Source organism: Astyanax mexicanus, chromosome 1 (genome assembly GCF_023375975.1).
Source record: "Astyanax mexicanus isolate ESR-SI-001 chromosome 1, AstMex3_surface, whole genome shotgun sequence".
Lineage (NCBI taxonomy): Eukaryota > Metazoa > Chordata > Actinopteri > Characiformes > Acestrorhamphidae > Astyanax > Astyanax mexicanus.
This window is the reverse complement of record NC_064408.1, coordinates 82,900,139-82,915,337: the sequence shown is the minus strand read 5'-3', so window position 1 is coordinate 82,915,337 and position 15,199 is coordinate 82,900,139. Positions and strand designations below refer to the sequence as shown.

Sequence of the window (15,199 nt, the reverse complement as noted above, 5' to 3'; positions counted from 1 at the left end):
GTGTGGGATCTGTTCAGCACTGTTTGTATGTCTGTAGTAATACTACAAGTGTAATATTGTTATGTATCATGATGTTGCGATGACCAAGACAACCAAAAATGGTTTGTGTCATTGGTGCCAAATCTTGTCTGTGAAGAGCCAGCAGCCCTTTCATTCTAAATATTCAGCCTAACACCTGATTTCACTTGTTTAAACAGTTACTTAGTCTTCAAAGAATGATGTCCTGTGCTGCTGCTTGGCTGAAATGAAAAACCTGTAGCCATACTGACCCTTTTTAGATAAGATTCAACAAGGTTTATGTCCTTGGTGATATTATAGAAAAATAATTAATTTGTGTTGATTTTAAATGTCTTCAAAATGTCATAATTTAGAGGTGTTACACTATCTGATTAATTCAGCAGATTTTTATATTTCTATATGTTTTCATTAAATGTTACTTATATTAATTTTACATTTCATTTTCAGTTACAGCATTGTTTTATAGCTGTGGTTTATAGTGACCTGATAGAACCACTCTCTTAGCAGCAAGCTAACAAGACACCATGCACATGTGACAGTAATATCACTACCCCAACCTATCTTGTCAAAAAATGTTCAGTCCTTCCCTTTCAATAAGTTTGAACATATTGGTCATTTATTATTGACATTAATTTGAGAGATTTAGAGGACTGTAAAGACCAATATTGCAATAGTGATTTACAAGTGATACATTGGACACAATAGGGCTCACTCTGTATTTATTTATTTTATTTTTTTACCAGCTAAACTTTGCAGTTGAAAGTCTTGACAAGCCTCAGACATGAAGTTGTGCAGTGCTGCCTGTGTCGTTTCTCTGAAAAGTGAAACAAAAGAGCTTAATTCCACCTTACCCCTGCGTTTATTTTGTGATTATAATCTAGGATAAATATTAATAGGACTTATTCCCCAGATTCCACTACAGTGTTTCTAAAGAAAGAAATTACCCTATATCGGTACAGTCATTCATTTGAAATGGAATGAAAACATAAAACAAGACTTCCATTATATATTTTATTAACATTTGTCAGTGTGTGGCTGGTTATGTCTGAATCTGCAGAAGTACATTTCTAGTAATACAAACTCCTGAGGATCTCTTATGACACCTAATTGAGGATCAGCAGGAATAATGCTAGACAGAGGATCTCCAGCTAGGTAAGTAAAACAGCTTTCAGGTTGTTGAGATATTAATGCAGAAAAAAAGCTTGTTGGGCTATTTTGAATGACTTGTGAAGTTGTTCAGTCCATTCTTTAAAAAGAAGGTTCTCCTGGGATTCTGAACTTCACTATGCAACCCTACAGGAAACAAAAAAAAACAAAATTACAATTAGTTTCAGGATGCAAAATGATAAATGCTCCAGTGCAATTTTAAGTGGCATTAACTAAATTACTTTTTTTTATTTAATAATAGCAACAGGCTGGACAAAATTCCATAATTTAGTTCCATACAAATATTTTTCAGAAATATCAAAAACATCAGTTTAGGCAGGGACAGACACAGCTTACCAGAAAAAAAAATCCTTACATCACATTTCTGGGGGCTATATTTTTAACCCTAAAACGTTTATGTATATATATATATATCGACCTGGCTCAATGGATTACCACAACTTTCAGAGTTAGCGTTTTCAAACAGTGATGAAATTGAGTAATGAGACTCACACAGTGTTCTGTTTGTAGCGTTCCAGAGCCTCCTTCGCTGTGATTTCTGAGAATTTGGGGTCGTTCCAGGGGATGTCTCCTGGCACAGTAAAGCTCATTTCTGGCTCGTCAAACAGTCTGACTGACACTTTGGTGTCGGCTGGCTTCTCAGAATCTTCAGAGGACTTGGATATTATCTTTAAAAAAAACACAAAACAGCTTCAGATTGTGTCATGCTCAAATGTCTATTTAACAGGTGTTAACTTCGCTTCATGTTTTAGCAGATTACAACCATGACACTCCCTCACCCCAGAACTGCAGTCGGGTCAAAGCTGGAGTGGGACGTAAGAGGCATGCTGGTCGGCTGTGTTAAGAATACCTCAGAGGTTTCCAATTCCAATGTGTTTACTTTACTTTTACCATTTCACATAAACACATTTAGTGTTTAACAATGATGTAAGTTAATCCACTGTAACCAAACTAAAATGTTAATGGCCCACTAGGAATTGTACTGACTCCTGACAATTTACTCCTAAATTGTCCTCTGTACTATTGAGTAGAGTGCACAAGGTCTAAATGTGTGTGAGTCTGGCAAAATCACCAGATCACAATCCCATTTCCTACTTTAAAGAAATAGATACGCTCCGTTCAAGAAAAAAATGGTCTTAAATGGACAGGAAATATATCAATAGACTGGTAAAATCCTTACTTGAAAGGATTTACAATGCAGTTAAAGCACAAAGATGCAGAGCCAAGTAAAAAAACATTGTCTGGGTTGATTATTATTTGTAAGTATTTGTACTGCAATGTATAAATCTGCTCACCAAAAATATATATAATTTTTTTTGCACTGCCCCACTGCCCTACCTGCCCTGCCTCTGGTGTGTACTCTTAGTATGTACAGTAGCTAAGTAGCAATTCCTGCACCAATTAGCCAGTCTTGATTCCATACATTCCATACAAAATGCAAAAAGCAAGCTTTATTATTTTTTAAGATTGCATTTATCCTTCCTCAGGTCTTACCGCTTGGATTTGAAAAATTCCATCATCACTCTTAGTGTGGTTGGCCAGTGAGGACACCCAGCCAAACTGCTTGTTGAACATATCCAGCAGCTTTGACGTGTTAAACATCTCCTCCTCAAAGTGCTTCAAGATCTTGTTATACTCCTGAGTGAATCTTTCAGCCCTGGCCAGGGCCTGTTCCAGCTCCTCCTTCAGGGGGCCTTCCAGAGGCTTCTTTCCAGAGCAATCTGCATTAGAAAATGTAAAGGTTCTGCTTTAGTATTCACCTTTTGAAGCTTTTAAATAAGCTAGAAATAAACTTGTTGTGCTGTGTTCATATAGCAGTTTTCATTTTATTTATTCAGGTTAAGCACTGACTATGCGATATGCTCAGAAAAGCATATCGTCGCTGTCCAATAAAATATCAATCTCCATTTTTGTTGATTTTACATAATTTAAACAGACAAACTGTCCCGTACACTGTGCCAAAACGTCTTGATGCATGGGACAAAAGAAACTCTTCAAAATGAACTAAAATAAACTCTTTTTACATTGAATTCCATTGAAAGTTTACAAGGTTTTTTTTGTCTCCTGTAAAGTTGCTGTTTTGGAGATAAGTGTTTTTCATTGGACAGCGACGAAATTGTCTATTATAATAGATAAATGTATCTAACAATTTTTGTCACAAAAAAAAATCCAAGATCCCATCATTTTTTTTCCTGAATGTTTGCATAGTTTGAGCATTGTTGCTAACTTTTAGCAGTTCCTGTAGCAGACCAGGGTTCAGTGCCCCATGTCAATATTATTACTGAAGAATAAAACATGGTATCATATCATCAATGCAGATTAAACCGAAAAGTCACAAATATAAAAAAAATGTCTTGGGCGCCGAGTAGTCCAGTAGTCTAAAGCGCTGCCACTATGAGCGGGAGGTCGCAGGTTTCGAATCCCCGCTCATGCAGCTTTGTCATCAAGCTGCCGGCGCTCTGAGGCAGCACAATTGGTCCTGCTCCCTCTGGGTGGGTAGATGGCGCTCTCTCCCCACATCACTCTTACTGTGATGTCTGCAGCACAGGGCATCTGTGAGCTGATGTATCACAACCGAGCCGCTGTGCTTTCCTCTGAGCGCGCTGGCTGTTCGGCAGTTATGCATCAGCAGCAGCTCGAAAAGAAGCGGTGGCTGGCTTCACATGTATCGGAGGAAGCATGTGTTAGTCTTCACCCTCCTGGTGTGTTGGGGCATTACTAGTGATAGGGGGAGTCCTAGTGAGTGGGTTGGGTAATTGGCCGTGTAAATAGAGGAGAAAATGGGAAAAATTAGAAATAAAATTATATTTAAAAAAAAAGTTCTTGCTCATCATCTTACCGATGTGCTGGATCTCCCTACATTTCTCACACTCTCCTCGCAGTTTAATGCAGCCTGCAGAGTTGCGGCGAATCTCCCTGCACGTCATTTTATCATCCCCGAAAGGCTTAGTCATGATGACATCTTCATTCACAGCACCATCTGTCAAATAAGGGCAAATATGTAAAGGTGTGTTCAACCAGCATTAGTACATCATAACCCTGCTGCCATATATCTTAAATCCATCATTATTTTCATTTGCTGAAGCTTGTTTGGGAAACGACATTTACCTTCATTGGTGAGGTCCATGTCGCTTCCCATGTAGGGCTCAAATGATCCAAAGATGTTGCGAGCCATCTGCATCATGGGTTGGAACATGTTGTGGAAGCCGTGGAACTCGGGGTCCTGGAAAGGAGATCTGTAGACACGAGCCGGCTGGCTGAAGATGCTGGGCATTCTGTAGGGGCCGACGAAGATGTTGGGCTGGTGGAACGAGCGCATGTGGTCAAACACCTTCATGCTGTCCATGAAGATGCTGTCCACTCCATCCGCCACTTCTCCATAACGCTTCTCCAGGTCCTGGAAGTGCTGGCTCTGCTGCTGATCCTCTTTCTCCAGAGTATCGATGTTCTGACCATTGATCCAGATGGAGATGGGAGATGTCCGGTTCAGAACCTGCTCTAGCTGAGAGATGAACACACAAGAGGATTCGTAAAATTAAAAAATGAAACATTTTTTGACAAATTTGACTTTACTTTATTAGTTCTTTATGTATTCTTCACTGATCAGTTTTTCAGCAACAGATGGACTATAGCCTGTTACTGTACCTCTAAATAATGAAGCTCATAAAGAGGTCAGTACAATATAAAATCCCGCTCCTATATAAAGTGATGGCTAGTAGAAGCACAAATCAGTGGTTCTGTAGAAAACAATAGAGTCTAAAAAAAATGTTGGCAGTTGTTTGAGGGCTGTATGTTCTCACCTGCCTGCCCACCAAGCCAGAGCCACTGCTGCAGGTGCGGGAGTAGAACTTGATGCAGGTGTTCTTAAGACATGGTTTACACTCCTCCCACAGTGCCTGCATGGAGTCATTACACACCCGCTGCTCTTCATCTAGCTTCTCCTCCATCTCCTGTGCGGCCTTCAGGGCTTCCTAACACACAGCAACACATGGATTTAGCAAACTGCCTACCATAAATCAGTGAGACATGAGAGACTGTGTATTTGTCTATTTTCATTGATTTTGCTACAGGTGAGCTATGTTAGAAACAAACAAAAAAAAAACTACTTATTTACTAATAATAATGTCCACAATAAAAATAATTCCAAAATTCATTAACAATACCACATAACATTGTTACTATTATTATATTTCTAATAACTTGACACACCCTTTTTGGCATGCACAGAGATTTACTACTAAACTATTAAACTAAAGCAGATTTGAGTTGATTTGAAGTGTTGAATAGTTCTTCATTCATCCATCAGTTCTTGGTGTACAATTGGGAGATTTTATTTTATCTAATACACAATGCACTTCAGTACAGTGTAGTTCTACTCTGGACACAATGAGGAAAATACATACTAAGGTATGGCACAAGAGGGCTTAGCAACACTTATATAATAAGCGAGAATAACCAGTAATTCAAGACCATGTTCTCCAACCTCTTTCTGTATCTTAGTTTCCTCCAGGGAAGAGAGAAATTTCTTGTGATTTTGATCAGATTTCTCCATCACTGTCTTCATCTCCTTCACTCCGTTAATGGCATTTTCAATCTCCTTATCCAGATACTTCTCTCCATTCTCAGAGATCTCTGTGGACAGATGAATAATGCAGGTGTGAGTTAGTCATAGAGAACAAAAATAAAACTGACAATTTCCCACGTATCCTATACACTCCATCAGCCAAGATCAGTGTATAAAGATCTTCTTCATTTTGCTCAGGAGCTAATGCCTAATGTCTGAAACAGTGTTTTGTTATCCTGAGGGCTGCAGAGGTACTGCAAGGGGGTTGTAGGCCAAAATTATTAATATTTACAAAGTAAATATTCTTCCAATATATAGATAGTTCAGTCAATGTAATTTAGTATGTTATCAACACTTAGTTAATTTATTATTGATTGGTTGGCGTATTATATCTACAAGTGAAGCAGGCTCTGGGAGTACCTAACACTAGGCTTTACGTGCACAGGAACAGAAAAGAAAGTTAGTGGTTGTGCTGTATTTGGTTTTAAACACCAAATAAAATATTCCTGGGGCTGTGGAAAGTTTTGTGGTGGGTTAAGTGGGTCGTGAGGTGCCAAGGTTGGTTTAAGAAACCAATTTTGGGAAAGTAATAATTGTAAATGAGTGTGTGTAACTGAAAAAACCCAGAGCTGTCTAAATAACAGCAGTCCAGGTTATTCCACCACACTAACAGAATAAACTTACATTGTAAACATGTGTTCATTAGACTGTATTACTGTGTTTGTGCAGAAACAAGCAGGTTCATTATTCTTACGCTGAAGCTCCTCTTTGGAAGGGGGGAGCAGACACTCTGCAGAAATGTAGAGGAGAGAGAGGCCAAGGACTGACCAACACACCCTCATCTTCGGTCACTGTCAGTGTCCAGTCTCTGGAAGTAGAAAAACCCTATAGAGAAAAATCATAGCATTACAAAACCCATAATAATGGTTAAATTAAGTGACTAAACACTGACCACTTTAAAAAATATGAGCAAACCTGCTGGACTGTTATTATCATTACGTAACGTGGTTGTTATTTTACTGCAGTCATTTCAGTTCTGCAAGTCATCATGCCATGCTTCAGCTCTCCACCAGCCAGTGCTAGCTCGGCTCTTTTGTGTTCGTGTGGCTATTATTAGCTCTGGAACAAACAGCCAGGATGACAGCTTTGTCTGTCTGACTTTCTGTGTTTTTGTAACTCTAATAGTAGGGGGTCATGATGTTTATGACAAGTTCTAGATACAGTTATTATGGGATTTACTGTATCTTTTGAAAGGCTGTTTTTGTTTTTGCAATATAGCTCTGTTTAAGCAACCAGACAAAATACACAGCTGTACAAAAATGTATAGTCACTAAATACTTGCTTTTTGCCAATGTTTTTCAAATATATAATTTGAACAGTAATAATAACTTATTACATAGAACATTATGTGTGCTAATTGCTATTATGTTTTTATTATGAGATATGTTTTACATTTACTTATAACATAATCCCGGATGTTATACAGATTTCTTTGAATTTTATCATTCTGGATATATTAACCATATTGTTTTTATATTTTAATTTTTTTTATTATTTAATAACTACTGAAAAATATGTTGTTTATATTACAGAAAAGGCTTCCATACTGTTTTAAATTTGGGGATTCTTTTGGTATTTTTTGGTGCCATCACATTTTTAAAGATTTATTTTAAAGAATCATTTACAACAATTGACAACATTAAACATTGAAACATTGACTCTTCATACTTGTATCTTTCCCTCACAAATAAACCCTTGGAAAAATGTACTGGCCTTGCTCTGTGATTTTACAGTTACAGAATGATTTATACTATGTAACTGTACTGGTAGTTGTAATTTTGGACACAAAATAGAAGATTCTTTGTTAGTCCAGCAAAATGATGGCCTGATTACAAAGATATTTAACACGACTAATCTTTCATTGCAATTTAGACGCCCTTTAATCATGTGGGTGTCAGCAAACAGCTGTTTTTGAAAAGTGCTTGTGTGTGCATGCAGACTCCGCAGGGTGTTACAGCTACAGGACTGGAATTCAGCACCCTTTGTTTTAGCATGATAAGAAATAGAAACAGACCTAGAGCCTCATAATGTGCATTAGATTTGCACATTAATACTTATTATTAATTTATGCAAATTATTATATTGTTTTTATGGTAGTCCTCCAGTAGCTATATGCGGAAAACTTACTAAAATATATGATGATAGTTATATACTAACTGCAACAGTATCAAGTAATGGAATTCCTTATAGAAGCTATGTATTGTGTGCGTGAACTACATAAATCATATATTAAAACTGTTTTCTGAAGCTATGTGTAGGTTCATGCTGGGGTCACGTGGTATGCTAGTCATGCACTAGCTAGCCTAGCATACCACTAGCTGCTAGCTAACAGAACAAAAAAGTATAAGCATAACAGCATTTAAATCATGTGCTGTTTTTGCTAGTCATGTAGAATCTGCTATCTGTCTTGCAGTATATAAGCTGTCAGGTCCATTGTACAGTTACCTATATTTTATAATTTTGCCCCTGTATCCCATCACACTGGTTTTGAAACAAAGCAAATATAATTATTTGCGTTTCAGCTTTAATCCATTTTACATAGTATCTCCATTTCACTGGTTCAAATGTATTTGACAAACTTCTGTAATAAATATAAAAATTATTTTAAACACTTGTATTCATATCCTTCATCAAGACATGCAGGGGCTACATTTCTCTTCAAGATGCTTTACTGTTTGAGTGTTTCTACTTTAATTTTGACTTCCCCACTATCCCATCAGTTCTGCATCATTTGACTGAATCTGAGCAGAAAGTATAGCTCCATTCACATTAAAATTTACATTCTGCCACTTCTGTAAACATATGTTCCATTGGCACTGGTAGCCATTAATGCCTATGCCATAACATTGCTTCAACATGTTTAGCAGACATGGAATGTGTCAGACTATGACTGCGTTCTATGCTACCCCCAGTGCTTGGGCAACTGCCCTTTTGCCGTCCTTGGCTGATATTGCCCTTCCGAGGGAGGGGACAAAATAATATAGGCAAATATGATTTCATATTTCAACAAGATTTTCTTTATAATTCGTAATTTTGATTGAAGTTTCGTAAAACAAAGTTTTCAGAGCCAATCATTCAGATTCAGACACCTCGAGAGAAAAAAAAGCGCAGCACACGACCGGGCGGCGCTTCAGCCGACTAGCAGAGACCCAAGAGGAGTTTGAAGATGCCGTGGGAGTAGAGCGACTGCCCTGAAGGTGAGCTTGAAATGTAGCCTTCACAGTATTACAAGACATGATCAGAATCAACTTTTCTAAAATCCGATGTCGTCGAGTTTAGGACGTTTGGTGATCCTAAATAATCTGACAGCCACCTACTGTGCCACGTTTAGGGAGCAAAAAAAATCTGACAGCCAGCTAGCCAGCAGCAGTTACAGCCTTCATTGTACTGTACCGTGACGTTTTACGTGACAGTGCCGCGAGACAATTCACGTGGACCCCCTAGTGGTGCAGGCCAGTTACTGCAGTGGCATGCTGTGTCACGGGACAGTGTACTGTACCGTGACGTTTTACGTGACAGTGCCGCGAGACAATGTCACGTGGACCCCCTAGTGGTGCAGGCCAGTTACTGCAGTGGCATGCTCTGTTACAGGACAGTGTACTGTGCTGTGACGTTTTACGTGACAGTGCCGCGAGACAGTGTCACGTGCACCCCCTAGTGGTGCAGGCCAGTTACTGCAGTGGCATACTTTACATAGCAGTTAGACAGTGACAGTGGGACCTGACAGCGTTATTTACACTTGCAGCGCGTAAAAAAGTGTTGTGAAGGGGAAACGGCTCTTTACCTAGCTGAGCCAGGCTGTTACTTCTGATTTCAAATCAAGGACGGCTGCTGTGCTTTTGACTGTTAATATTGCGAGTTAAATCAGCTGCTTAAATCGCATGACAATATGTGAAGTTCATAGGATATTCATTCAGACAGTCATACTATAATAGCAGCTGTACTTGACCATTTGCTCTTAAGAGTTCTATTGCAAATCGTTCACTCGAATTAAAGAACACGTAAGCACGAACTGCTATATTGTTCACTCATTTATTTATTTTTTATCCACGGCCCCTCCCGGGCTCCGTACTCTTCTTAAAAACTTACCAGTCAGTGTAATAGATGGCATATTTTAAGTGCTTTTGCTCAATGTGTTGCCGTGTTGCTTCTGCTGGTGCTTTGCAAAAGCGGCAATCTTCTTCTGATATAATTTCATCAGAGCACGTAAACTCAAAGCTTTGAGACCCTGCCATCCTGCAGACATTGCCTGCTGTGGCGTTCCAGTCACAACGGACATGCGCCACTAGAGGACTTTTAAGATAAAAGCATGTCTGCCGTTTCTGGCACATGACAGCATTAATTAATCAGAGAGCATGTAATAATAGTATTTTTTTTTTTTTATGAACTGACACACTTATATATGTATCATGTATATTTACATGTAAACTCACATGTGCTACATCATTATGTCATTGTCATAAGTTTCTAAGATATTATTAAGTTATTATTTTAGAAAAAAAAAAAATCAGAGCATGTAATACATCCGAATGAAATGTACAGGACAATTATTATTACATTATTAAAATTGTATAACTCCCATTGCAGAATAAAAATGGTTAATATAAAGTATTTGTTATCATTCTACTGCAAAATTAATGCTCTCTATTTCTTTATTTACACGTAGCACCGTCACATCCATGTAAAGTATGCCACTGCAGTAACTGGCGTGCACCACTAGGGGGTGCACGTGACACTGTCTCGCGGCACTGTCACGTAAAACGTCACGGCACAGTACACTGTCCTGTGACACAGCATGCCACTGCAGTAACTGGCGTGCACCACTAGGGGGTGCACGTGACACTGTCTCGCGGCACTGTCATGTAAAACGTCACAGCACAGTACACTGTCCTGTGACACAGCATGCCACTGCAGTAACTGGCCTGCACCACTAGGGGGTGCACGTGACACTGTCTCGCGGCACTGTTACGTAAAACGTCACGGTACAGTACAATGAAGGCTGTAACCCCCTCTCCAGCTAGCTTGTGGTCAACGTTTTACATGGCTCAGGTTGTTTTGTGGGAGGCTAACCAAACTAAGTTACATGCAGCTGATAACATTTCATTTTATCAAGCAAGATAAATGACGGACATAAAGCACTATTTGAATTATTCACATGCACGTTGTGTTAATGCAGAAAATTCGAAATGCCCACGGAAAAGAGACGAATACAGGAGAGAGAGAGACCCTTTTTTTGTGGGGGGGGGGGGTTAGAGCTTTCTTCAGGTTAGAGCAACTGCCCTTCAAGATTCCTGTGCATGTCCCTGGCTACCCCACATTCTTCTCATGCCATAATTATATACAAGTTAATATGGAACAATCTGCTCAGTGCATTCCTTATTTTTAAGATTTATCTGAATTGTTGATTTGGCCACTCCTAAAGTTTCTGCTATTTCTTTCAGTGGTTTTATTAGACCTCCTTCACTTTGGACACCTCTTGGAAACACACTGAGAGTTTCTATCAACAACTACAAAATGCAAATTCAACAACTGGAATCAACTACAGGCCTTGCATCTCTTTAATGTGTGAAGAAATAATGAAAAATGTTGTGGTTACTAAACATTCAGTGCAATATTTGTGCTAAACATCTATGAATTAAATCTAAAAATCTAAACTTCATTTACCTAATAATTGCTATTGCTTCATTCTAATTCCATTGTTTTGATGTACAAATGCAAAATTACTTGCACTGTGTAACTGTCCAAATACTTATGGATCTCACTAGATGTGCTTGTATGTGTAACTGCTACACGATACTGACAGACAGAACTTTTATGCTAGTCATGTACTAAAGTCTGGTAACATGGGTCTGTCTGATAAAGCTGTTACGTTTACAGAGCGCCTTCATTTTTTGCGAGCGAGTGCATGGAGAAAAACTTAAAGCTTTTGCCAGATCATAGTAGGGAGGCTCTGTTACATAAGAAGCTCTCAGCTCTAAATTCCTTTCAGACGTGTGGACAATACTGTATAAGCCCGTGGACTGTATCCCATATTTGCTTTAACACTAACTGTATTATTCCACATCCTGCACACAAGTGAACGTGTTTAAGCTGATATTGTCTTGTTAACACACTTAAGTCTTTGGCTCACTAAAGTCTTTGTGGGTGTAAATATCTGCAGTATGTATTAATATTAGTGCCAATGTCAGGACATCTTTTTATGCTCATGGTAAAAAGATGATACCAGCTAGAGCCCACATTGCTGTGCTGTTACTATCATTAATAATCTGCTTTATTTAAGTTCCAGACAGTGCATAATGTTTTACAGTCAGTCTTTGAGAACAAACCAAAATAAATCAGGAATGGTTAGTTTAAATGGGAATAAAATAAAGAATAACATAGTTTGGTGCCGTGTGTACACTATGTTTTAAATACAATTCACAAGGTGCAGTTCATATATTTCAATAAGTTTGCAAAAACTTTTTTTTGATATGCACTTTTTTTTTTTTTTATGAAGCCACAAAATCCAAGCGCACAATACAGTATATTTCAGAGTTAAACACGTGAAAAACCATGGTTTCTCTCTGTTTTGGGATATTCTTAACTTTTCAGTGTAATGTGAATCTGACAGTTGTTCTTTCATTCTGTCAAAACATTATTATATTGATTTTAGTGAACGTAATGAAGTTTTTGACCTTCTTCTTATGCTTGTGCAGCCTACATCAATTTTGCTCCACCCCTTTACACTTAAATTCTAAGGAAAGTTTCTTTTTTGGACTGCTTTTTGATTTCATGTATTTTTATATGATTTAAAAGTGGAAAAAACACAGGTAAATTAGAACAGTGATCATTTAGCTACCTACATCAGTTCCAAGGGCACAGTAACAGGTAACAACACAATCTGTTTAATTCTAAAGCATGAAGAGAGGTCAGAAAGGGGACAAACAAAATTTGATTACTTCATAAGTGGGTCTTGGGAAAATAAATAAAAAAATTATTTGGGAAGTGAAATTGATCTTTTAAAGCCTCACTTCCCAGACCTGTGGTCCTAGAATAAACCAGCACTGCATATTTTGTGCTTTGTCTCCTGCCAACACACCTAGTCAAGTAATAAAAATGTGAGTGTGTTAGAGCAGAAAGTTAAAAGCTAAAACGTGCTGGGCAGGGGTGCTTTTTGGCTAAGATGGGAAAGCACTGTATTAAAAGAAAATCCGCTCTACTCTGCAGATGGTCTGGCCTAAGCTGGAAGGGATTTGCTTGTTTTCATGAAGCTGAGTTTTCATGTGCTGCAGTGAGGACACAGCTGACTCTCTCCCCCTCCCTCAGTGTTTGGGTTGGGGAGTCAAGTTCCCCTCTGCATTAAAAAAAACAATGCACATTCTCTCAGGCCAGATGCATATAAACACAGCTGACTCACTAAATAACAATCCAGTGTACAAGAATAAATGACACTATACTTGGTAGTACACGCTTGGTAGCTCTTTTTAGCCTTTTTATTTGCATAGCTTCTCTTTCTTTCATTCATTCATTCTTTTATCTATTCATTCTTTCATTCATTTTATGCTAAATCATGCTGTGCTGGATGCTGTTTACATGATGTCCAGCCATGATTAATTACTGTTTTCAACGTATCATTAGCTATATGCTATAGCATGACAAGAAAGAGAGCTTCACACCTGAGCATTTTTTAAAACAGCATATTGAACAAGGATGCATCCAGCGTTCACACTTGAAACATAAAATAGGATAATATACATGCATGAAAATATTAATATATTTATAGAAGCGCCGGCTGTATGCATGCATTAATATGCATTATTATGTATTTTAAATAAAGGCTATATATGCATTAATATAGGGTACTGATATAATACTGCACGTTCTGGAAAGGTGTGCATGCGCCCTAAATAAGCCCCGCTCTCCTCAGTAACGCAGCACTTACCCAGCTGTGGATGCGCGCGCTCTCTTGCCCCTGCAGCTGGACGCCTCCTGCCCCTCTATTTATACCGGAGGCTGCGGACGGTGTGATTCATGTTCCCGTGGCTTTGGACTTTTCCAGAAGTTGTGCAATGTTTTCAGGGTAATAACTCGTGTGGCCGCTAGTGGGCAGCAGCGCTGCGTCGCCGGACCCAAAACCCGCAGGTCTAGACAAGAGCCGGATTAGTTTGATTCAGAGACTGAACCGATTCTTTTGAACCGTTCAGTTCAGTGAATCCAACTTTTCCATATTTAGAGAGTTCATTCACAGTTTAGTTTAAAGAACCATTAAGGATTATATATTTTTAGTAGTAAATGCTAAAATAATAAGGATGTATCATCAGATATTAGGAAAACATGCTGAGTTAAAGCACTGGCAGCTCTTCTCAGCAGGGCTTCAGCCAGTATGTTTCTTTTAGGACTGTCCCTGTGTCTGTGTTTGTTTTGGCCTCTGACTCCACCTGCTGCTTGTTCCCCAACAGTCCACAACACCACCCGCTTAGTAGCCAATACACAACAGCGAGTGAGTGTTGCTGCAGCATGGAAGCTAGCAAGCAGGCTGGTTCAGAAACCTTAGCTGCTACACAGCCTAAACTGCTGAAAGCATTGGCATGTCTCCAAAAAGATCAGTGACTAAAGAAGGAATAAAACAAGAGTAAATATTGGCAGTGAGTATAAAAGTTTCTCTGCCTCTCCTACTGAGAAAACTGAGATCTAGACAGTGTTGTGCCAGTTCACAGCTTTTCTGAACTAGTTCAAGTTCAGTTCATACATTCTCAGAGTGAACAGTTCATGTTCAAAGTTCACAATTTTAATTCTGAACTAGTTCAAAGTTCAGTTGATTTTACTTTTTTCGTGAGATATTCAAATAAATTAATTTTTTCACACTACAAGCTAGAAATCACTATACCTTCTTTGAAACTGCTCATTGTAGACATTTGCTCATGACACTGCAATTGTGGGTCCAGGTGATGAAACTTGCAGCAGTACAGGCAAGGTAGACCACTTCTATACTAAATCTACCAGCATTTAATTAAAAAAAGAATATATAATATGAAATATGTATTTTTTGTTATTGCAGCGCTTTCTCTCTCTCTTTCTCGCTCGCTCCTACGCTGCGTTGCTATTGCGTGCACACAATGTCAACACCATTTCTTTCTGGTGATACATGATTTAAGCGGCACCAGCGAGAATACAGGAGGGAGGAACTTTGTCTTGTTGCGTTTCAAAAGAGAAAATAGATGTCACTCAGTTTTCAATGGAAAACAAATCCCAACGTTCTTTACAGTGTTGTCTGCCGTTCATGACACATAATGTGAACTAATTCACGTTCAAGTTCTCAAGTTCTTTCCTATTTTTATTTGGAAATCAATGGAGCAGAGTCTGGAGGAAGAGTGGAGAGACACACAGTCCAAGCTGCTCAAGGTGTAGTTT

The 15,199-nt window shown here is 38.7% G+C and overlaps 1 protein-coding gene across 1 annotated transcript; it reads right to left on the bottom strand.

Annotated features, from left to right (window-relative positions):
* Positions 1-1,015: 1,015 nt before the first annotated feature.
* Positions 1,016-13,871, bottom strand: clu (clusterin). Its single transcript, XM_007255416.4, has 9 exons — positions 13,731-13,871; positions 6,504-6,634; positions 5,669-5,817; positions 4,986-5,156; positions 4,294-4,687; positions 4,025-4,165; positions 2,680-2,906; positions 1,678-1,853; positions 1,016-1,311 (listed from the first exon to the last, which is right to left on the bottom strand). Exons 2-9 carry the CDS (start codon positions 6,589-6,591, stop codon positions 1,302-1,304), a joined length of 1,356 nt encoding a protein of 451 aa, XP_007255478.3. The 5' UTR covers positions 6,592-6,634; positions 13,731-13,871; the 3' UTR covers positions 1,016-1,301.
* Positions 13,872-15,199: the final 1,328 nt, after the last annotated feature.